The sequence below is a fragment of the Podarcis pityusensis genome, assembly GCF_964106645.2.
Source record: "Podarcis pityusensis genome assembly, chromosome: 9".
NCBI classification, from domain to species: Eukaryota; Metazoa; Chordata; class Lepidosauria; order Squamata; family Lacertidae; genus Podarcis; species Podarcis pityusensis.
The window spans coordinates 17,257,348-17,280,900 of record NC_138034.1 but is presented as its reverse complement, the minus strand read 5'-3'; the positions used below and the strand labels follow the sequence as shown (position 1 = coordinate 17,280,900).

The 23,553-nt window shown below is 42.7% G+C and overlaps 2 protein-coding genes across 12 annotated transcripts in view; one reads left to right on the top strand and one right to left on the bottom strand.

Moving 5' to 3' along the window:
* Positions 1-1,107: 1,107 nt before the first annotated feature.
* Positions 1,108-23,553, top strand: part of ZAR1 (zygote arrest 1) — a 33,698-nt gene continuing 11,252 nt past the window's right edge. Inside the window, exons 1-4 of one of the 3 annotated variants that reach the window (XM_081020145.1) lie at positions 1,108-1,880; positions 5,282-5,374; positions 5,470-5,544; positions 22,425-22,913. In XM_081020145.1, coding sequence (XP_080876271.1) covers positions 1,113-1,880; positions 5,282-5,374; positions 5,470-5,544; positions 22,425-22,451 — 963 coding nt within the window. In that variant the 5' untranslated portion in view covers positions 1,108-1,112 and the 3' untranslated portion in view covers positions 22,452-22,913. Of the gene's footprint in view, positions 1,881-5,281; positions 5,375-5,469; positions 5,545-7,174; positions 8,256-22,424; positions 22,914-23,553 lie in introns of those variants that run through there. The other 2 variants (XM_081020143.1, XM_081020144.1) reach the window with 2 other exon arrangements.
* The window catches only part of FRYL (FRY like transcription coactivator), a 145,038-nt gene continuing 131,926 nt past the window's right edge, over positions 10,442-23,553 (bottom strand). For 8 of the 9 annotated variants that reach the window (XM_081019735.1, XM_081019736.1, XM_081019728.1 and 5 more), the window contains 7 exons: positions 22,922-23,071; positions 22,197-22,295; positions 18,200-18,268; positions 14,610-14,627; positions 13,734-13,844; positions 12,669-12,865; positions 10,442-12,404 (listed from right to left, as the gene is read on the bottom strand). In XM_081019735.1, coding sequence (XP_080875861.1) covers positions 12,149-12,404; positions 12,669-12,865; positions 13,734-13,844; positions 14,610-14,627; positions 18,200-18,268; positions 22,197-22,295; positions 22,922-23,071 — 900 coding nt within the window. In that variant the 3' untranslated portion in view covers positions 10,442-12,148. The remainder of the gene's footprint in view (positions 12,405-12,668; positions 12,866-13,733; positions 13,845-14,609; positions 14,628-18,199; positions 18,269-22,196; positions 22,296-22,921; positions 23,072-23,553) is intronic. The other variant, XM_081019730.1, reaches the window with a different exon arrangement.

Below are 23,553 nucleotides of genomic sequence, written 5' to 3'. Positions count from 1 at the left end.
AGGAACTGAATTCTGTTCTGTTTGCATGCAAAGCATACATCACTGAATACAATATGTGCCCTCCTATTTCTGTAGGTCATGTGGACTTGCTTGGGAATCAAAGCTAAGATTTCATTGGTTCACCAAGGTTGTAATCCCAAACATATTTACTGGAAAGTAAATTCTACTGAATTTAGTGGGATTTACTCAATTAACTGTTTAGTATTAGACTAAATGGGAACGTACTATGTGTATATTGTAAAATATTACTAAAGTCTGAAATGCCATAGCATTAAAGTTTGTGGGACCACTTCAGAGGTAACCAAGGTAAAATAAATCGCGTGTGGAATGTGGCCTAGCGGCGAGATTAATAAATAATATACAGTACTTGGTATACATATAGCACAATCCAGTACATGCCCATTCAGAAATAAACCCATTGAGTTTCAGTCGGTTTACTCCCAGATAAGTGAGTGCAGGATTGCAGTCCTGAATGGTTTGAACAGCACTGATTTCAAAGTAACTTTTCCCGTTTACAGGCGGACCTTTAGTACTTTTACTGAGAAGTAAATTCTGCTGAGTTCAGTGGTTCTTACTTCCATGTAAACCGGCCTAGGATTACAGCCTAATTAAGTTTACTGTCCCCTTTCAATGCATATTTGTCGACCATATGGGAATTTTAAGGCAGGGCGCTTAACCATTTCTGCTACTTTCTATTATTATTTGTATATGAAATCAGAAAACCGGTTAACAGCCGAGTCCTCTGCATGCTTACTCGGGAGAAAACCCTACAGCGTTCGGCGGTGTTCATTCCGCAGTGAGGCTGCAATCCTGCGGACACTCATGGCAAGAACGCGCCGCTAAATCGAGGGGCCTTTTGTTGCAGAGTAAACCACCTGCTGCTGCAACAACAGAGCGGGCCGCGCGCGTGCATGCATGCATGCTTCCTCCAAGGAAAGCACCCGACGTTAATTGGCGCTTGCTCCGAAGTAAGCGCTCATAGGCTTGCAAAGCTCGCTCCACGGGACCCGCACAGCTGTGTCGAGTGACTCTCGTTTGGGTCTCCCGGGAGAGGAGGCGGCCCGCCCAGCGGGCTATTTAAGCCTCGTCCGTGATGAGCGCAGCCCGGGGCAATGGCCGCTTTGGTGGACGACGCCATGGAGAGCTACTCGTCGTACCCTTCCTACAACCCTTACTCCTACCGCTACCCGAGAGGCAAAGGCGGGCAGGGTCCTTGGAGGCAGCGGGGCGGCTACTTCTCCGGTTATGGCGAGACGGCGGCGGTGGCGGCCGCGGCGGCCGAGTACTTCGACAACTACCAGCGGGCGCAGCTGAAAGCCATCCTGTCCCAGGTGAACCCCAACCTGACTCCCCGCCTGCGCAAGGCCAACACCAAGGAGGTGGGCGTGCAAGTCAACCCGCGCCAGGACGCCTCGGTGCAGTGCTCGCTCGGGCCGCGGCCGCTCTTCTTGCGCCGCCGCGCCGTCGAGCAGGAGCAAGGCAGCCCCGTCAGCGGCGGCTGCCGCTCCGTGCGCTTTCCCAGGACCATCGCCGTCTACTCGCCCGTGGCTCCGCGGCGCCTCACCACCTTCCTGGAGGAAGCCGAGCCCCCCGACGGCCCCGCCGCCGCCTCGACGCCGCCGCCGCCGAAAGCCGACGAGGCGCGCGCGGGCGGGGAGAAGGCTGAGGGCCCCGCCGACCTGCAGGAGGAGCAGCGGCCGCCGCGCCCCAAGACCGAGAGGAAGGAGGGCTCGGGCCCAGCACCCGAGGGCGGCCTGGAACAGCCGGAGAAGCCTCGGGAGGACGGCGAGGGGGAGGCGCCGCCCCAGCCAGAGGAGAAGCGGGGAGACGAGGCCGCGGAGAAGCCCTCGGAGGAAAGCAAGGCCCGCGTGCGCTTCCAGGTGGGTCCCTCGGCGCCCGCGCTCGCCTCAGCTTCCCGCCTATTTCTTGCTTCTTCAGGAGTCTTCCTTATTTCCCTTGTGCGCAAGCGGAGGGTTGGCTTTTCTTTTTAATAATAATAATAATACTAAGGATGCTAATGTTTAAGTTAAATTTTATAAGAACTGTGATTTGGAAAACCGTTAAAAGGACATGCAATGAAATTCAACCAAGGGGAAGCGAGGAAGTCACTTAACAATGTTAATAAGTGTAATTTTTAATAAGTCTATGAGTTACGTTTGTTTGTCTTATGTGTTCGTTTATAATGATGTGAAAACAATTTTTTTGAATAATAATAATAATATAAAATAAAATAATAATTTTTTTAGTAATTATACCCGCCCATCTGGTTGGGTTTCCCCAGCCACTCTGGGCGGCTCCCAGCAGAACACTAAAAACACCATAAAACATCAAACATAGAAACTTCCCTGAACAGGGTTTCCTGGTTTTCTTTTTTTGCTGCGCTTCAGTGAAAGTCTCAGGGTGGCAGTCAAGAATATGGTGAAAACACGTTTATTATTTGTTTATTGAATTTTTATACCGCCCTATAACCGCAGGCCTATATGCAGAACAATGAAACAAAGCAGGAAGGCAAACATAACTGGACATAAAAATTCAGCTGAGTGGAATGAAACTTAACCAGCCCCTTGTGCCCTATGCTGTCTGGGGCTCCTGTGGCAGTCCTTATTTGTGGGGTGGTAGTTAGCCTGCTTAGGCCAGGCTTGGCCAAATTGTGTAGTGGGAACAAGCCTTACTTGCCTGAATGAAGAGTAGAGCTATCCTTCCACTCTTGTAAGTGAAAACTTGAGTTTTAGAGAGCCTAAGGGCCCAACAGGTAGTGCATTTTTGTACCTAACTCCTCTTGGACATGTTTGCTTAAAACCAGAAGCAGCCTCTTGAGGACTTTAAAGTCTGGGCAAAAGTTTGCATTGTAGAAGCCAACGCCAAGGGGCCTTTCTCCTCCCCCCGCCCCAATAAAATAAAATATTTGAGGGTGTCAGTCCCTCCCCAAGTCCCTCCCCCAGGTTGATGGGCATTGCCATTCAAATAGTGTCATGTGATTGATTATATGGGTTGGGGTTTATCTGCCATCTCAATATTTTATTCAAGTTACCCCCCCCCCCCGTGTGGCAGGATGGCTTAACCATTTCCCTCTTCCATGCTGGGAGTTGTTGTGAGGGGCGGAAAGTTACCTGCAGGTGCCTTCAGGTTAAAAAAAAATGCACAAGGCTGTGTGCTATGCATCAATTTTAGTCTTGTAAGACTTGTGCAAGTTTGGCACCTGCACTGTCCATTTTGGCATGAGGCTGAATGATTGTGATGTGCTTCATTGGGCAAAGGCAAGCTGTCCTAGGCTCTTCATGCAGGCATAACGAGAATCCTTGGATAATTCAAGTATCTGATTCAGAAGAGCAGAGGAATTACCTGCTTGCAGCAAAGGGGGATGGCAAAGGGAGCAAAGTTGAATATCGGCATAGAGTAGACCCTGTGGTGTTGGTTTCGTAGGAGCTTTTTGTGCTTTGTGGGTTGTTGGCTTGGGCCAGTGGTGGGGAACCTGTGACTCTCCAGATGTTGCTGAGCACAGGTAATGCTGGTTGCGACTGGTGGGAGATCAAAACATCTGGAGGGCCACATGGTACCCACCCCTGACTTTTTACAGTTGCTCATGTGCAGGAAGGAGCCCAGAAATGAAGTTAATTGAAAGAATCCCTTCATAGTTATTTGTGGCTGGGCTTTGAGCCTCATGCATTATTGTGTATGGAGAAACTAGACTAGCCGGGAGACATAGGATTGTGGGGTTGGTGGGGAGACCCAAAAGTTCCATTTAGTACTCTCCCTGCCTCTGCATACCAAGCTGCATCCCCACTACTCCTCTGGTGTGGATTGGCCCACCACATCCTGAAAACATGTGGATGGAATGGAGAGCAGAAATGACTGGTTTGCTTTCCCCTTTGCAGAAACTTGTTTCAAGCTGTGACACCCTTTCTTCCTGTGGTGAGCAATCAAGGTGGCTGGCAGTAGTTTATCAAGACAATACCAAAAAGCCTAAAATGCAGCCTGTGCAATCAAAATGGCAAAAGACGCGTGTACCAAAAAGCAGTGTCCAAGAAGCTCACTGAACGCAAGTCTTTGCTTGTGTTCCAGTGGGTGGAAATGGAGCCAAATATCTCTGGGAAGGCTATGCCAGTTTCTGGGTGCTGTAGGAATAAAAATGGGGGTGGGAGGGCCTGCCTGCTTGCTATTTCTTAGGGTGGGGAAGTTGGAGCAGGCCTTAGGCAGTTTTATGTGAAAGAAGCTGGTCTTTAAGATACTCTATAAACAAATGAAGCAACAAATAAATTGGTTTCCAACTTAAATTGTATAAAATTGGAGTCAGAATCCTGGTAGCTGTAGTTTGAACAACCTGAAGATGATTTCAGAAGCTCCAGACAGGCCCATTAGAAGTGTATTACAGTAATTAACCTAGAGGTGATTAGGGTATGGAAGACAGAGGCCAGATCTGGCTCAGTTAATGAGTAGGAAGTTCAGTTCATGGAACTACCTACATTGCTATGGGGCACTGACACTCTCCACCTCCTAGTGAAATAATAGTGTTGCTTTATTCAAGAGAAGAAAACCTTGCAGGGAGAAGATTGGCCAGTTCTTACCCTCAATATAGAAGGTATTGAAGAGAGACGAAACTCTCTGGACTTAGATTGAAAGTGTTGCTTAAGTTGGACGTTAGTTGGTTACTGTTCTTCAAGGCAGTGTTAGAAACTCATAAGGTAGGTGCCAAATGGCTCCTTAAACCAGGGTTAGTCACCAAACCGAAATGCCTAGTTGCCATTTTTGGGCCAGAAAGCTGAAAAATTGTATTTTTCAATACAACTTTTTGGTTCCTGAAATTCATTCTGATTGCGCAGATAAAATACAATGCAATGGATAGAATTCTAGAGGATGGGTTATGAAAAGTCATGATCCAGTGATCCCCAGGCATGCACCTACGGATGGTGGAGACGTGATACTCCCTCCTGGCACCTGGGCATCTTCACTTGGTCACAAGTGGCTGATAGCTGGGTTCAAAATGCGCCCGGTGAATTTTGAACGCTGCCTCAAGCAATTAGAATAAGATCCATTATTTGATTATTGATGTAAACCTCCAGAATGTATTTTGTATAGTTAAGTTTCAACCTCTGTCTTCAACACATTGTGTTTTGTTTTATTGCTGTGGCTAGTGGTTGGTGCAAATAGAGATTCTTCTGATTCTTCAAGCTTGTGAGGGAAGCTGCTGCCAGTTGCTCTTAAGGCGCACAAGGTCAGGGCTTGCAACAGGCTGCTCAACTTGAGATGTCAGTTCCCTTACTGTTTGGTTTATGCTCTCTAGTTCCTAGAGCAGAAGTATGGCTATTACCACTGCAAGGACTGCAACATCCGCTGGGAGAGTGCCTATGTATGGTGTGTGCAGGGCACAAACAAGGTGAGTATTGTCACTAGAGCAGTGGAGGGTGGTGGTCTTGCCCTTTGGTAAGGAGTTGCCTTCATACTTTTCTCCTTCTCCCCACCCACCCTCAGGTTTATTTTAGGCAGTTCTGCCGAACTTGCCAGAAATCCTACAATCCCTACCGTGTGGAGGATATCACCTGCCAAGTAAGCAACTCTTAGGAGGCCATTGAAGGCAAAATACTTTCCAGACATACTGTTTTTAAGCATTAGATATCTCTCTCTCTCTCTCTCTCTCTCTCTCTCTCTCTCTCTCTTCTACTGCTTGTATTTGGATAGCCATGCTGCAGTATAGAATGCTTGTGCCCCTGTGAAAAACAGGTGTGCTTATATAGAATCAAGATTCAGCCTCCTGCTCAGTTGGCCCTTGCCTATCCCCTCTCAGATTTTGAGATGTGCACTTAGTCATGAAGAGCATGAAAACCCTCTAAACCCACTAAAACAGCATTTATAGTTTAACGTGTACATTCTGTACTTGAGTATGTAGATTTAATTGGTTCTCTTTCCTGTGCAAGATCAGTTCTCACTAGTGGTGATACCTGAATTTAATGATAATTTAATTACCTTTTAACTTTGATTGCACCAGGATGGCTAATAGGAAGGATAAGTAAATTGGAAGGATGGGGGAAATTGTTCATTGAAAATGCTCTTAATCTGTTGTACAGTGTTGGTGATCTTATAGTGGTTTTGAGTGAACTCAAATCAGTTTCTTGGTTCGGAGGTCATGTGAAACACTGGCTTAAGAAACCAGGATATTTTAATTGAAGCTGGGTGGGTGATTGAAATGGAGGTGCTTGTTCCAGAACTACTATTAAACCATGGTATATTTGGCTGATGATTTAAAGTCCAAACTAGGCCATGGCGTATATCTTTAGTTAATGCGGCCCCATGATTGGTTCATCTTTGGATACCTTGTGGAGTAGTTTAGGTTTAATGGAGGCATGTTCTACATGTGGTGGTAGAATGAACTGTTGCTTCAGATAAATGAAGGACTTTGGAATGCTCCCCGTGTAATTGTTACAAATATAGTCCAGCCCTTTGCTTGCTCTCAATTTGCTTGCAATTGGAAATGAAGTTTAATTATTATTATTTTTTAATATTATTTAATATTATTTAAATATCTGATTCCCAGCTGTGCATTCTGCTACATATGTAGACATATGTAGGGTTTAAGTTCAAGATGCATCATGTCCCCAATGGGCAGTCTTAAGAGCCTACTGGATCAGGCCCACCTAGACTAGCATCATGTTCTTCCAGAGGCCAACCCAGCTGCCTTGTGCAAAGCCTGAAAGCAGGACCTGAGCACAACAGCACTCTTCCCACTTGTAGTTCCTGACAGCAGCTGATATCCAGAGATATACTGCCTCCGACAGTGGAGGTAGAGGTAAGACATATAACCATTGGGGTTACTATCAGCTTCTTAATGGCATTCACCACTTCTTAGGGAGTCTTATACAGTACTTGGAATTGATCTTCCTTGTTCTACCTAGAAGGAAACTGCTTCTGTAGTAGGGGTGTGTGTGATGGAGATGCAACAATAATAGTAGCGTTAACAGTTTGCTTTAGTAGTTGTTGTTGCATCCTATTATTCATGAGTCTTCCAGTCACTGAAGAGGCCCCCAAACAGAAAGCGGTGCTTAGGTTGGAGTTTAAAAAAGTCATGGAACCTGTGAACCTTATACCTATGCAGGCTCCTAAAGCCTATTTTATCTGCGGAACTTGTACATGGATGCTTGTAGTAGTTTCAGATACTGTCCCTCTTTCTGTCCCATTTCAGAGTTGCAAGCAGACACGGTGCGTCTGTCCTGTGAAATTGCGCCATGTAGATCCCAAGAGACCCCATCGTCAGGATCTCTGTGGAAGGTGCAAAGGCAAACGTCTCTCTTGTGATAGTACATTTAGTTTTAAATATATTATTTGAGCAGGATAGTAGCGAAAGAATCCTTAATATAAATTTGCAATGACGCAGATATTTTGTTTGGAAACAGCAGGCTGCAGCAGTGGAAAGCCTGCCAATGAAGCTGTAGTAAAGCAATTGTGAATCCTAATGCAACCTAATGTCCACTTCATTTTTTGTAATTGTATTAAGGGGGAGGGACTCTGCCTGGCATACTGTGACTCAGCTAGATTTTTTTTGGAGAGAACTAAGACTTGAAAAGCAAGTTCAGCAAAAAAAGAGGGGGGTGTTGCTGGTGATGGGAGAGCCTTATTTAAACCCTCCTACCCATCTGCGTAGAGGAATGTGTACCAGTCTTCTTCCTTGTTACCCTCTTGCTATGAAATGCTTCTATGTAGAACCTAATGCACACTTAAGTGGCCCCAAACTGGGAAATGTAATTGTACGTATGAGTTTCACATTGACAATTGCTCTATACAGGGCAGGTAAAGTTATGGGAAATAGTTAAAATTTATGGAGAATCAAATATATAACTGATATGAAAAGGGGTGGAATAGCAGTGAATTGTTTAATGCTAGAAGTAGGAGGCAGTGATGTATAGTCCTTTAGATTTCTTCAACTGAGATGTACTTGAATGGTGCTGGGTAAAAACTAGACAATTGTTCTGGATCTAAGTTGTATGCATAACTGAATATTGATAGGTACAGTGGGTACAGTATTTGGTACAACGGGAGAACTATTTCTGACCAATGCCAGTTTAAGTTTGTAGGTGAGTGGCAGGATATGTCTAATGGCTGGCCATCATCCAAAATTGAGAGATTAAGATTCACTGTCTTGAGCCAAGACAGTGAATGGCATGCTTCTAAATATTACCTACAACTTTCATGATGATGAGGCGCTAGCTGAGTGAATGTATAAATAAAGGGATTGTGATGCTTCATCACGGCTTGTAACTATTTCATTTCTCTCTGTGGGTGTTTTCATTTAAAGCGCTATTATCGTGAGTGACTTTTTCCTTTGATCCTTGCCTTTAACGCCCCCCCCCCGAAATGGAACTAAGACAGTACAGTGGTGCCCCGCGAGACGAATGCCTCGCAAGACGGAAAACCTGCTAGACGAGAGGGTTTTCCGTTTTTCAATGCGCTTCGCAGGATGAATTTCCCTATGGGCTTGCTTCGCAAGACGAAAATGTCTTGCGAGTCTTGAGATTTTTTTTCACTCCCCCCCCCCTTTTTCTAAGCTGCTAAGACTTTAAATAGCCTTTTAGCAGCTAAGTCGCTAAGCCTTTAATAGCCGCTAAACCGCTAATAGCGCTAAGCCGCTAATAGGGTTGCTTCGCAAGACGAAAAAACCGCTAGACGAAGATACTCGCGGAACGGATTAATTTCGTCTTGCGAGGCACCACTGTATTTGTATAAAAACAGGGCTTTTCTCCTCCCTAAAGCTCAACAACTTTGACTTGAAACCCCCCCCCCCCAAAAAAACAGGGGTAGATCATTTGCAGATTTTAATTCTGAAAGCAGATCAGTCTCTCGGGAGTTGGCATTAGATGAATGGACCTGCAGTGATCCCTGGGCTTCCATGCCACCACTCCTGTTAGGAAGTGAAGCTTAAAGCTTCAATTTGCCATTGTTTCCCATTACATCTGAATACAGGAGGCTGTTGGTGGTTGCAAATGGAAGCTTTAAACTTTCTCTTCTAGTACAGTGGTACCTCGGGTTACATATGCTTCAGGTTACAGACTCCGCTAACCCAGAAATAGTACCTCGGGTTAAGAACTTTGCTTCAGGATGAGAACAGAAATCATGCTCCAGCGGTGCAGCGGCAGCAGGAGGCCCCATTAGCCAAAGGGTGCTTGAGGTTAAGAACAGACCTCCGGAACGAATTAAGTACGTAACCCGAGGTACCACTGTACTTGGACAGCATATGAGCCTAAGGCTCACTGTTGCACATTCTCAAATGGGAACCATGCTTTGCTGTTATAACTGTTACATACTATACTATGTCAGTATAGTTGATATAGTATAACTATTTTTTATGGAGGGATAGGGATTTATTGTTTGGTTAAAGCAATTTAAGCTAATCAGAGGCAGCTGAAACTGTCACTGGCCACATTACTAGAACTACATGATCTGTGCTGCAGTCATTTTAAATACTAATATGTAGTGTTGTTTATACTTCCAAATTGCTGTGTATTGCTAAATACCTGCTTTCTAGTATCAACTTTTAGTGCTAAGGTTCTGAAGTTTCAAATGGCTTGTTTGATACACTTTACCCAGGGCTTGCTTCTGGATAGAAGCTAGTATGATTGCAAGAAAATAGGTTGTAGTGTTAACTGGGCACACTCCACTTCCTCTTTAATACCTCCCATCAAGCCCGGTCAGCAACGGGAGTGGGGATGTGGGATATTGAATTCACAAAGGGATGGGAGATTTCTCAATAGTCAAGGCCTTGTCCTACTGCTAATGATCCCTTCAGCCACTCAAGCGCCTTTCCCTATTCTGTGTAGTAGCATCGCCTTAGGCCCAATCCAATGAAAAGCATCTCTGAAGTCCCAGTGATTTCAGTGGGAGAAACTTATAAATGAAAATAATAAGTTTATTGTTATCTCACTGATTGTTCCAAGTACTTGCATGCAGATCCACCTTGTACATCTTACTCACCTTGCCTGCGTTTGAACTAGCACTCTGGGCTCCCAAGGTTATGGAGATCCTTTAACTGGAGGTACCAGAGATTGAATTTGGACTGCAATGGATTTATCTAATATATTCTACCAATGAGCTATGGATCTCTCTCCCCCCCCCCCCCAATTAGCACAAAAATGAGTTTGGCTCAATTCTGAACTATCAGTAACATATACAAATAACTCAGGAGAACCACCACATCAAGCACAGTTTTGGAGCAGCTCCCCTCTACAGTTTGTTTATTTACTATCTACACTTACACCTAGCAAGTCATGCAGTGCAATTACAGCACTGCATACAACATGTATGTTTGGTTAGAGGATGTGTATTGTATCTTTGTCACTTATAGCTAGTCTATTTTTAAGCATGCTAAGGTTGTCTGAGAATAAAGCATAAAAGTGATATTCCTATTTAAATGTTTGCACACATACCCCACAATCCTTTTCAGAAAATACACAAGGTAGCAGATATGAGATTTTATTTTACCAACCCTCCCCAAAGCAAAAAGAAACACAAAAAGGCCAATAGAAGATGTAAAAAGTATAATACACCACTAAAAACTACACACACCCCTTTTAAAAGTGTATTAAATAATTAGGAACATAATCTACAGTACCACAGAGCCTTCAAAATAATTAAATTATATCAGGGTAAAAAATAATACAGTGATTATGAATGTGCGGATTTTGAAAAGTAACAGAACTTGTGTCAGCAGTCCAATGGTATGCACAGTGCCTTAATTTAATGTATTTCAGCATAATTACATGTCTACTCCATTTCCCCAGTGGAAAAAAGGCCATGCTAAGAGACTTCATGTCTACATTCTGCACCCTGACATTTCTGAGCCCAATTTTTTTGCTTTAACATCAATCACAGTGGGTAGGAGAGATGCATAAAATACAGGGCATTTGTTCCTTCAGGAATCATGAGACATTCATACTTTTTTGCTTCTAAAAAAGTTTTGGTTCCAATAGAATCCAGTTTATTTTGTGCTACAAGATTTTAACAAGGAATTCTAAAGTATATTGTAGGTTTTGGTAGTCAGTGGTCTCTCCCTTCTACAGTCCCAAATTCCTAAGCGTTATCATGAAAATACAAGCAAGTTTACACCTTTTCTTGAACTCTAGAATACACAGATGTAGATCATGTATTCCATTAACAGCCACTATTCTCCCCCCCTCCCCCCAGCTTTATACACTATTCTCATGTAACAGTGCATTGCACAATTGTACAAGAAAAATACTGGATTTTACACTATACAATTTCTAGAGTATGTACAGAATAAAATAAGTTAACTTTTCTAATGAGTTGCTGAGGAGCAACATATATCTTTTAATATACAGTTTAAAGTCTCTGCAGGCAGCTACTTTTTGGTTAGTCGTTATCAATATTTGTAATAAGCGCTGATCAGAGAACTGAGCAGCATTCCAAATGAGTTAGATATATTATTTCTTTTTGAAAACTGGATAATTCCAGTTTAAAATATTATTAAATGCCATAACATTTACAGACTAAGGAGTTAAATCTAATAAAATATTTTTTTTCTTCCAAAAATAATCTTGCAGTGCTTTTTTAGGCATGCTCAGACCATATCAAACATCCATACCTTCAAAATGCAATTGTCAGATATCCATTCATTCCTACTTTCACACATAATTCACCATTATAGACGAAGGTAGAGTAAATACAACATTGATAAATCAATGGAGTCTGCAGTCTTTCCAGCTCCAGTATGACAGCACATTCCTCATGACATTGCCAAGTGTATTAATTTGGCATCACCTGATGATTTATTTGCTGCTTGAAAGCGAAGAAGCCTCGCAGGTCTTCAGCCAAAATAACCAGCCTTGATTTTTAGCCTCATTTACCTGCTTTTAATTGTCTCAGTATCAAGAGGCCATTATTGCAACAAGTCTTACATTTCTGTTTTTGAAGATAATGCATTTGTAGGCATTGTTTTTAGCCCTTTTCTTCTAATGCAGTTTGTATATAGTTATTTTCAAAAAGTGTTCATACTGTCCATACACAGCTACTGTTTAAGAAAAAGTTAAGGTGATGGCTATGAGGTTTCAAAAACCTTCATTTCTGAATAACATAGCTTGCTCCCAGTACTTCAAGGTGCTTGGTAATATTGAGACCATTTCAGTTCTTCTCTGTGGGACAGTAGTTTTTAAAATCCAGTGCTCAAACTTCCCACTGCTGTATGTTTTGCCAGAAGCTGATAAGACTGCACCATGCGCAGTGACTCCCGGATCTCTAAATTTAGTTCCATTAGTTTTGAGCTGGCTTCTGACATATCTTGTTTTGAGCCAACTACTGCAAAACTGCCAGTCTGGCCCAGGGTCTGATGACGGAAATATATCTGCAACAATGTTTGTACTGGATCATCTTCAGAACTGCCAAATATGTCATTGGGCCAAATACATCTGGAAAAACAGAAAAGATGCATTTAATGTCTTTGTCTTATAAAGAAGTTTATCATATTTTCATTTTTTAATAAAGTAGGCTTGCTTCAAAATTCTAGGTTAAAAACTATTATACCTTACAGTTATGAGAGAACTTAACTCCATGTTTGGAGTTACCTTACAATTGTATTGATAAAATAAGAAATATACTGATGTAAGTAGGCCATTGCATAAAGGTCCCTCTCAATTTTATCCTTTTCAAATGAGAATATTAGCAAATTGTACCTGAAAGCTTTGACCTGTACTATTGCAGACATAAACTCTTTATTCCTCAAAGTTTCAATGAGAGAATGAATGGCAGTCTCAGTGTTGGCTTGGGAAGCTTCTGGAATTTCCATTTCTTCGATACCACTGTCAGAAGCAGACTCTGCTTCCTTCAGAAAGGCTTCTAGCTGTGCAAGCTCCTCTGACATGTTTATTACCTAAAACAAAAGAAGATAAACTTAAGTTTTTGTACTAAAAGCAATTTAAGCAATGGGGACAGAGGGTTATTTTTTTAAAATATGTAATTAGGGCATATTTCGGGTTAAATGCTTGCTCACAGAAGTACCTCAAGCACTTTATTCTGCATTGATCAGACCACACCTGGAGTACTGTGTCCATTTCTGGGCACCAAAATTTAAGAAGGATATTGACAAGCTGTAACGTATATAGAGGATAGTGACCAAGATGGTCAAGGGTCTGGAAACCAAGCCTTAAGAGGAATGGTTGAGCATGTTTGGCCTGGATAAGAGGAGACTGAGAGCCATCTAGCTAAAAGGCTGTCACATGGAGGATGGAGCAAGCTTGTTTTCTCCTGCTCTGGAGCGTAGGACCCGAACCACTGGCTTCAAGTTACAAGAAAGAAGATTCTGACTAAATGTCAGTAAGAGCTGTTTGACGGTGGAATGGAGTTTTTAAAACAGAGGTTGGATGGCCATCTGTAATGGATGCTTTCATTGAGATTCCTGCATTGCATGGGGTTGGACTAGATGACCCTCGGGATCCCTTCCAACTCTTAACTGCTCAGAATATAATCTTGGCGATTTTGGTATATGTGTATCAGAAACTTTGACATCAATCCAACTGCAGCTGGGTGATGGTTGAAATTATAAAGTGACAATTGGTTATGTACCATTAAATATGCATTAGAAGACAGAGTACAGAATGCTCATAATGGATACTGATGTCCTTTACAAATGTGATTAACCTTGTAAGTCAGATTGTTTTATCCTCTTAAAACAAAATTGACAATCTCAAGCAGTTCACTTTTAACAAACACTATTAAAAACGTTGTGGCATTTTCTTTACCTCTGCCTCTTTTTTAACTACATCCACTTGGCTGATAAGTTTACAATATGCTTGGAAGAGAAGCAACAACTGGAAATGCAACTTATATAGCCTCCGGCACAACTCCAACTCCTGTAAATGAAAAAACCAAGGTTATTATCTTAAATTCAGTATATTAATCAACTATATAATAATCAGACAATAAACACACTGCTTGTCTAGTGAATAATTTGCAATATAAAAAATAGTTATTTGCACAAGCTAATGCAGTAAGCTGATGAAAGCTGTAGATGTATAATTAAAAAGTGGTGTTGCCCTTATAACTTTACCTTTTAAGAAGGGCAATTGTATTTACAACAAAGAAAACAGAAAGGGATTCTCATGACATTTCAGAAATGCCATGCTCTAGCAGGGAAGAAATTGCTTCTATTTCTACTGGTGATGTCAGTTTTAATTCTGGGCCACATATCAAAATATGGTATTTATGTTCAAGCACATTGTTTCTTCCCACAGTTAATACATTTATTAAAATATACACTCTTAGCTTTCCAGTTCTACAGTAGCATGACAACTGTAAAAGCAATAAATTCCTGAACAAAATTGCAATATTACTTCTCTGCATATTTTCACATGTATGTATCACAGGGGAGATGGGTGTTAAGATTGTTTTACACCAAAGCAGCAAAGCAAATGGTAATGGAATCACTTGCTACTAATCTACCATCTAAAAGGGGCTGGCATTTTAAGAGTTAGAACTATATAGGTAAGTGAAGCAAACACTTATTTCTGTAATCTAAATGAGACACAGCTATATCACAAATGGACAAGAGACAAAAATGAAACCAGTTTCTTTACTGGCATGGTTAAATATTTGATAAATCAAGAGCCATCACTTACTGCTAGAATTTCCAAATGCTAAGCAAGAACGTGAGCAGGTCACAAAAATACAAAAAGGAAAAAAGATCATGAATTAGTATAGAAGATCATTTTAAATAGGGTCTCAGATGTCCCATATAACTAAAAGAAGAATAACGTTCAAAGAAAGCTTCACTGTGTGTAAAAAGTCTAGGCAGAATTCAAAGATAACTGAATTTGTAGATGTACTACTTGTCTTGCTTTCATGCAGTATGACAAAATTATATAGTGTAGAGGGTATTTGTAAAATTCTCACATTTACCGTACTTTTTGCTCTACAGGACACACCCGACTATAGGACGCACCTTGTTTTAGAGGGGGAGAACAAGGGGAAAAAACCTCCCTCTCTCTGCGCAGCGCCCCTTCAGCGAAGCAGCAGGAGAAACGGAGCCCCTTCCATTTCTCCTCCTGCTTAGCTGAAGGGGCACTGCGCCTTAGCTGAAGGGGCACCTACCCTTCAGTGAAAGGAACCCAAAGCCTCCGGAGCTCAGAGGGAGCACTCCCACTGTGCTTCGGAGGCTTCGCGTTGCTATCACTGAAGCCAAGGAGCCTGCATTCGCTCCATAAAACGCACACACATTTCCTCTTAATTTTTGGAGGGGAAAATGTGCGTCTTATAGAGCGAAAAATACGGTAATTGGAAAGGAAAGAGCTGCATGCATATATTTATTAAAAAGATTAAAAAAAAGAAACCTCATGCATTTTAAGGCATATCAACACAGCCAAATGATTTCCTATATTAGCAGACTACAGAGTTTATCTGCAGATAGACTGGGACCCAAAATGGAGGGAGAGGGAAAGGCAGGATAGGTTTTCTACGAGACAGCAAGCATTCATCCTTGCAGAAAGAAATATTGGGGAGGGATACCCCCCTTTCCCCTGAAACACACACATACAAAAAACAACAACTGGGGCTTGGGCTAAGTTTGGCTTGGAGGTTGTGCACCATAGAGCAAGCGTTCTCTTGGCCAAAAAGTTTCACTTCCAAAGGATCTTTTAATACCGAATAATGGAATCCCATGGTGTATGTGGAGAATTGATCTTAGAGGAAGAGTGGTCCCTAGACACTAATTGTCCCCCTTCATCCACAAAATATTTTCTTGTAGATAAATATAGGTAAAGGGACCCCTGACCATTAGGTCCGGTCGTGGCTGACTGGGGTTGCGGCGCTCATCTCGCTTTATTGGCCGGGTCATGTGGCCAGCATGACTAAGCCACTTCTGGCGAACCAGAGCAACACACAGAAACATCGTTTACCTTCCCGCCGGAGCGGTACCTATTTATCTACTTGCACTTTGACGTGCTTTCGAACTGCTAGGTTGGCAGGAGCAGGGACCGAGCAACGGGAGCTCACCCCGTCGCAGGGATTCGAACCGCCGACCTTCTGATTGGCAAGTTCTAGGCTCTGTGGTTTAACCCACAGCACCACAACCACCACCCCCGTAGATAAATATAGCTTGCTTCTATTAAAACTCAAGTACTGGGCCCCACTTTTGTTGTCGGTTTGTCCCGCAGTCAGCTCTGCTCCCTAAGCCTCTCCACACACCTGTATTCAACATTACGATCTTTGGCACTGCAATTGTGTTTCAGTGTTACCACAGCTGTGGGAAGAGCCCCATTTACCTAGAAACACCTCACCCATTTTCCCACTCTTTCTCCAACTGGTGGTCTTGCATTGCAAGGAACCTTGACCTCACACCAACAGAGCAGGCAAACCCTGCTAACCCAGCAAAGGAGGTGATGACAGGGCCAGAGGAATGGGGCAAGGTGTCCTCCCCTTGCAAAAGATGCAGAGGATCAGACTCTGTTTCCCAATACATTTTTTTTTTGCAACAAGTGTTTTTCAGTAAAAGTTGGGGAGGGTGAAGAAGCAAAACCTTCCAGAGTGCAGGTTCTTTAGAAACTTCCGCACATTAACCTTTGGTCCGACCCCACAAATGTTAGAGGATAAGCACAGAAGACAATACTGTCACAAGCAGTTTCATCACCCTGATGCAATTATGCTCTATGCACCACCGGTATTCCACTTACATCGTCAGCTTAAGTTATATTTATCCTGGCTTTGGGGGCTTTCTAATGCCAGGTGCTGGGCCATTTGTTTCTCATTTTGCTACTGCTTTGTGATTATGTATTATTTGGGTTTTAATGTATGTAGCTATGTTTATATTGTATTGATATATCTCAAGTTTTATTTGCAGTGGAAACCACTTTGTGATTTTCTTCTTTTTAGCGAATAGTCAAAAAATACAATTAAATAATAAATACATTCGTTAATAAGTGGAGAAGAAGGGGAAAAAACCAGAAGGTATGAAGTTAGGGTTAGGAAAAAATTGAGAAGTCTGCTGAAAACAGAGCTCTGAGTAGCTCTACAAAAACCCTGCTTCTAGCTACATCTTTTTGGCCCAAGCACAAGTGAAGCCCCGTATACAGTGCCTTGCAATAATTAAATCTTGCCTAGTGCCTGAACTATGGTGGTAAAGCTCTCCCAGTCCAGGAACGGCTGAAGCTGTCATGCCAAGTGTAGCTGGTAAAAGGCCCTTCTAGGCACTGAGGCTACTTGGGCCTTCAGTGATAAGGCTGGATCCAGAAGCACAGCCAGGCTGTGTAGCTGCTCCTTCAGAAGGAAAGCAGCCCTGTCCATGCCAGGCAGTCAACCAATTTCTTAGACGTGGGAACAGCTCACTCACAGTGCAACCATCTTGCCAGGATTCAACCTCAGCTTATCTCCCCTCATTCATCCCACCATTGCATCCAGGCACTGCATATCCTCTCTTAAGTCAAATATTAAAGAAGTATCGCCAAGTGTCATCTACCTACTGATGGCATCTTGCCCCCAAACTACTCCCAGCTGATTCATATTGATATTAAATACCATCGGCAGCACCCCACAGTGTAACCATCAGGGTGCTAAAGAGCACTATCCTCATAATACCATGACAGTTGAAAGCATTTACTTGAAATATTGTTCTTGTTGCATACTTGGTATTATCGTGGTATTAAGTATTAAAAAGCCTTAGCAAAGATGTTCCTGTAGTGCTTTCTTTCATGCACCTATTAGTTCCAAGTACTACAGCTGTATTGTTCTGGAAAGCCCTTTGCAAATACAACAGGCAAGATTTTCATCACTCCAGTAATTGTTTTAAATGTACCCTTCTAGACGGGTCATAGGTATGTGCCCAGGATTAATTAGATTAGATCCAGCACGGCTTCTGGTCCAGACAGTAATTTATCTGATGAGCAGAGATGCAGCATACCAATTCTCTCGCTTGCAACAGCAGCTGCATAAAAGGCAGACGTGTTTTGGTACGCAGATGCTATCTGTCCTGCTTATCTGCTCAGTGTTATTAAGCCCAGATCCAGAGCCTGGCTCCTCACTTCAATAAGATGGAGAATCCATTATTCTCAGGCCAATGTTTCATAACATTCCTCAGATAGTTGTGATAACTGAAATGAAAACCTTTACAAGTAATCTTTAATCAGTCTGGGAATATGACTGCTACTGTGGCATACACAAGGTTTTCATATTAATGAATGGCATAAAATGGACCCAGTGACCAGGGCCTGACACCTACCTGAGCATCTGTAGTGGTTCCATGAATACCATCATCTGTACCAAATGTCCTCTTGCAATCTTTCAGCCACTACAAAATAAAACACAAGCATGATTACAAAAAAACAACCCAGTGATGCTTGCAAGAGCCTGAAGAACAGAGAGATTTATTTTGTGTGGACCACAAAATTTTCATAAATACAGCCTGCTGATATAATGGACATATTGGACATCTTGTCGGATAACATCCTTATTCTTTCATATTTGAGATGTTTATTAATGGGGGTGAAGGAAAGGTTCATTTTTAGCCGGGTAGCAGAGAGGACTTTGCAGAAACCAACTTTTGCCTCTCATCTCCCTGTCTCTCCCCCCACCAGGTGCATCTCTGGGTACAGGCGGGCTGAATAGGGGAAAAGGAACTTGCAAAAGAATGCCCACCCCTTCTTCCTCCAGTGGGAGTGTTGACAATGATCCAATGTAATATTGGTTTCTTACTCATGTCTGAAGTATAAAGTTATAAAAGAGAAGAAAATAGCTGCCATACACAATCCAAAAGAGCCTAATGGCAAATAAGTGAGCTTGAAGCTGACCTCAAGAGGCAGACAGGATTCTCTGACATAGCTGACTCCTAGAGGCATATTAGATTTTGATACCACCTGCTCTACTCCTGAACATGAGGTTGAGTTGGAGAGCTTGCACTGAATCTCAGCCTGCCCAAGTAAAAGTGTTAGAAATATGAGGGGACAAGCAGTAGTGCCAGCTGCAGTTAAACTACTTCCTCCACTTTAATATACCAGAACGCAATACTGCCTTTTCACACTTGGACTGGTTGCAATCCAAGACACTCTGTTTGCCCTAGCTGAAATGCCCATGGAGCTGCTCAGTGAAGAGGCTTTGCCATGGTCTTTAATGCTGGAAGCAGCTGTGTGTGTCCTCACAGATCCGCCCAACACAATGGAAGTGCTTGCATACATAGCAGTTCCCTGTATACATCTATCTTCCTACCTGTTTAAGGAGCCTCTGAACTGGGTTAACAGTTCAACTGTAGTGAAAACAGTATTTCAGGGAACTAACACTTTCCTAACAATACCTGCATTCTAGCACAACTAGATTTGGGGCATTGTTATTTTCTGTGCATTGCTATTAACTGACAGTATCCAAGTCATCTGTGTATTGTTTATGCACAAAGAGTCCGGTGGCTGGTAACTTCAGAATGACCTCTGTCATCCTAGTGTACCAGAAGCTCTCAACATGAGGTTTCCGTAGTGATGGTGTCAAAAGATTGCCCGGGGATCTATTCCTGTATTCTGCCTGCTTTTCAGTGAAGAAATGGTGAGTGATTAGGGCAGGGCAAAGGTTTGAGTGGGTCGCAGGAGTATTTTTGAAGCAACAGAAAGCCTTCAGGTTTGAATTAATTTCAATGTTTCACCCAGAAAAACAACCTCTGTTCTTAATGCAAAGCCTATGTCCTCCCAACCCTATCATTTACAAGAATTCTCCACTGTATCAGAATCATCTAACATTCTGAAAATATTTCAAAGCTCAAGGTTGTTTGCCTTTAACATTGTTACTTTTTAAAAGTCTTATGATACTATTGGTACTTGCCATGAAGGGTTCTCTTGCATGTATGTAACATGTCATCAGGTAGGAGTAATGCTCCACCTAGTGGTTTAAGGTGGAAATTGCTGCTCCAATTGCAAAAACCTGAGACCTTACCATGATGACCTCCGCCAGTTTTTATTATGATAAGCCAAGACAGTAAGTGCCAAAAACAGAACAGTGGCATGACAAAAAAAACCCCCAACATGTGACACTCCCTATCCAGGAAACACGAAGTAACACAGAAAACGGGCCTCCAATCACATGGAGAAAGGCAGCCTAGAAAACTGGTGAAGGCCTTATGTCAAGCTACATGCATGTAGAGAAACCATTCAGGGGTAAGTACCAGTAGTATCTTTTCCACGTATGTCATGACATCAGGTGGGACATACCCAATTTGACCTGTATAGGGTGGCAAACAATTGAGAGAATGAGACGCTGCCTATTGGTCCAGGAGGACATGGATCCCAAAGGCTGCCTCTGCAAAAGCACAGACAGACATAGTGTTTAGTAAAGGTATTGAGACTAACCCAGGGAGCATTCAAGGAAAATGCTGTCCAAACAGATGCTGCTCTAGTCAAATGGGTCATAATTTTGGTTGGAGGAGTCAAATGGAAACAATTATATGCCTGATTTATACAATTTTACAGTATGCAGAGAATAATATGAGTTGAGAAATCAGAGAAAGGAGCTGAGGGAAGTGTTGGGGGGGAGGACGGAGGGAGGGTTTGATGGGGGGGGAAAGGGGGAAAATGAATATGAGATGTTTTGATAATTTGTTATGTTGAAATTGTTAATATTTTTTAAAAAATTTTTTTAAAAAGAAACAATTATATGCCAAAGTAATACAGGCTTTCAACCATCGTTAAAATGGCAGAGGATACTTTCTTGCCCAGAGATACACAGGGAAATGAAATGAAAAAGGACTGAGACTGATGGAAAGGCTTGGTACAAGCAATGAAGACCTTCAGAGGCAACTCAAGGAAGAGGAGCAGAGGTGGGCTGGGCAGGAGGAGATGAAGGCTTAGCTAGATCTGCCAGAAAAGCTTCCTTTGACAGGTGAAGAACCCGGAGATCAACCTGTAAGGCATTCACAGGAGCAGTTGCGTAGTAGAAACAGCCAGAGACTGCTGATACGCTGCAGTGTGTGCAGGAAGAGTCTCCTTGGCTACACAGGAAGAGTCCTGAAACCCGGAGAACTCCTGTGGGGAAGCATCCCTAGTAAAAAGCTGACCAAGGTTTGCCTGGCTTCCTTCCTCATCACAAAGATTATCAGCCCCTTATGCTGCCTGTGCACCAAATGCTGAGCCCCAACCACTGTTACTCTCTGGGGATCTGACACTGGCGCCATAGCAGAGGCCTGCGTCTTGGCAGGTAGACAGCAAAGGGTAATACAGCAACGACAGACCTCTGTTTGTATTTGCCCATAGGTGTGCTGTGTCTTGCCCGGAGCAAACGGGAGCACCTGAAGATGAGACTTTTTTTTTTTTTTTACAGTTTTAAATAATCAAGGAAGGGAACAAAGAGAAAAGGTGAGAGAGAAAACATGGTGGCTGGTGGCAGGAGAGGCTCCGAGAACAGTGCAGCAAAAAACAAAGGGCAAAAAACCACGGAGCCAGATAGAGGAGGGGGATAAAGGTTTCCAACATTCACAGGCACAAAAGGCAAAAAATTATCAGGCCTGAGCTGATGACAAGGGGAGGGAGCTGAAGCCAACAACAGAGCAAGGTGAGGCAGAAGTTGGAACTGGATGAGGTTGTCATGGTAACACTTCAGTTTTTTGCAATTAGAGCAACGATTTCTGCCTTCAGCACCTAGGGAGAGCAGTACTCCCACCTGATTATCAGGATGTAAAATGTAATATTCAATATTAAAAATCATATGGATTGACAAGATATAGAAAAGACAAGATATAGATATACATCTCTTTGTACGGATAGAGTCATCCCTGGTTTACAATGATAAGCTATTTTAAAATGTCCCTAGATGCATGTGAGAGCTCCAGAGACATTAACAGTGAAATCAAATATTTTAATGTCGTATATTAGGCACACCCTACTAACCCCCCCACACCTTAACATGGAGCATCCCCTCCCCCAAAAGTAAGAACTGAGCATGCTCAGTGGGCGTGGAAAGCTTACTGAGTGTTGGAAGGAGGAAAAGAAAAAGCAGAGGGAATGAGAATGTAGTGGAGTGGCTCAAACCCGGAAGAGAAACACTTCACACTGCAATTTTTTGTTGTTGTGCTCCATCTATTAGAGCAGAGGTGGGTAACCTTTTTGGCCTGGTGGGGAAGGGAGATAGTGATAGCTAATATGAATCTAGGGAGGGGCAGCTGGGTGTGGCTTGAGAAAACTGCAATTTTCAGCTTTTTCCTCTTTCAACACAACGCAACAAGCCAGGCACCACAATACATTTACCTGCTCTGCTGCCTCTCTTTTAGCATTGTAAGTATCCAGGTGTTCTTGAAGCTCGAGCACACTGAATTTCAAGGTTTCCAATAAGCCATAGGACATCAGCTGTGATATAAAAATAGCCTTAATTATTGCTATGTATTCCATTTATGAATCACTTCCCATAAAGTATCCCAAAGCAATTTCAACAGTAAAAACCATTATTTTTATATATGAAGTTGTTTTTAATTTCAGATCCAATACAGTTTCAGACTGGGATAAAGATCTTCACTTAAAAAGCAGGTTGGAAAAAAGAATGGCATGGAATAGGCACTGAAAACAACAGATACGGCATCTGCCTGAAGCGTAATGGGAAGCAGTTCCAAAGGACAGGTGCTGCTACAGGTGTTACAGGAATAGAACACATACACACTTATAATTTTGGTACTAAACATCTTCATAATCAGAGATCCACTGAATTTGAGACTTGACTTTCAACCTTTTAACTGTCAAACATTATTCAGATAGATGACAAAGTTCTGGACATTTGAAAGGAAAAATTTACTTGAAGCAACCACAAAGAATTTAGGAAGCCAAGTCACCTTCAGCCAGTTTATGCACTGAAGCTAACATTATAATATTTTTAAGTGGAGTGATTCTTTGCACATCTCAAATCACAGAACATTCTGTACCTTAGTAGCAAAGCTCACTAGACGTAGGCTCAGCATGTGTTAATAAACGTAAGATATTACCGTTTCTGCATCCACAAAAACTGTTGGGCATTCAGAACACATCATCATAACGTCCAGTGAACTTTTGAATTTTGTTCCAATTCGCTGTAGATTCTCCCCAAGAAAACTGATGGATTCATGTGTTATAGCCCCAAACTTCCTTTGAATGTTCTAGACATGGGAATATCAGAAAGACAGAGAAATATTTTCACTTCCTTTTCTTCAGCATGGCAGGTAGCATTGCTAAATGGGAGTTCACATGTAAGCCTAAATTTTCCTTTTTCCTGTACTTGGGGGTGGGATTGTGCAGTCTTAACAGATAGGACAGGGCAAATCAGTTTATCCTAGGGGAGAGTTATCACCATATTACACTGAAAATATCTTCTGAAGCACTCTTCTAATGCTGCATTAAAAGGGAACTGGTTGTTTGAGTGTACAGTGGACCCTCGGGTTACGTAACTTTCGGGTTGTGAACGGGGCAAACCCAGGCGTGGGTTTGCCGCTTCGCGCATGTGCAGAAGCACTCTGTGCCTCCGGTTACGGAATTTTCGGGATATGGCCAGCCCTCCAGAATGGATCCCGTTTGTAACTGGAGGTACCCCTGTAGTGCCAATAATGCCAAGGTTGCAGGTTCGATCCCCATATGGGACAGC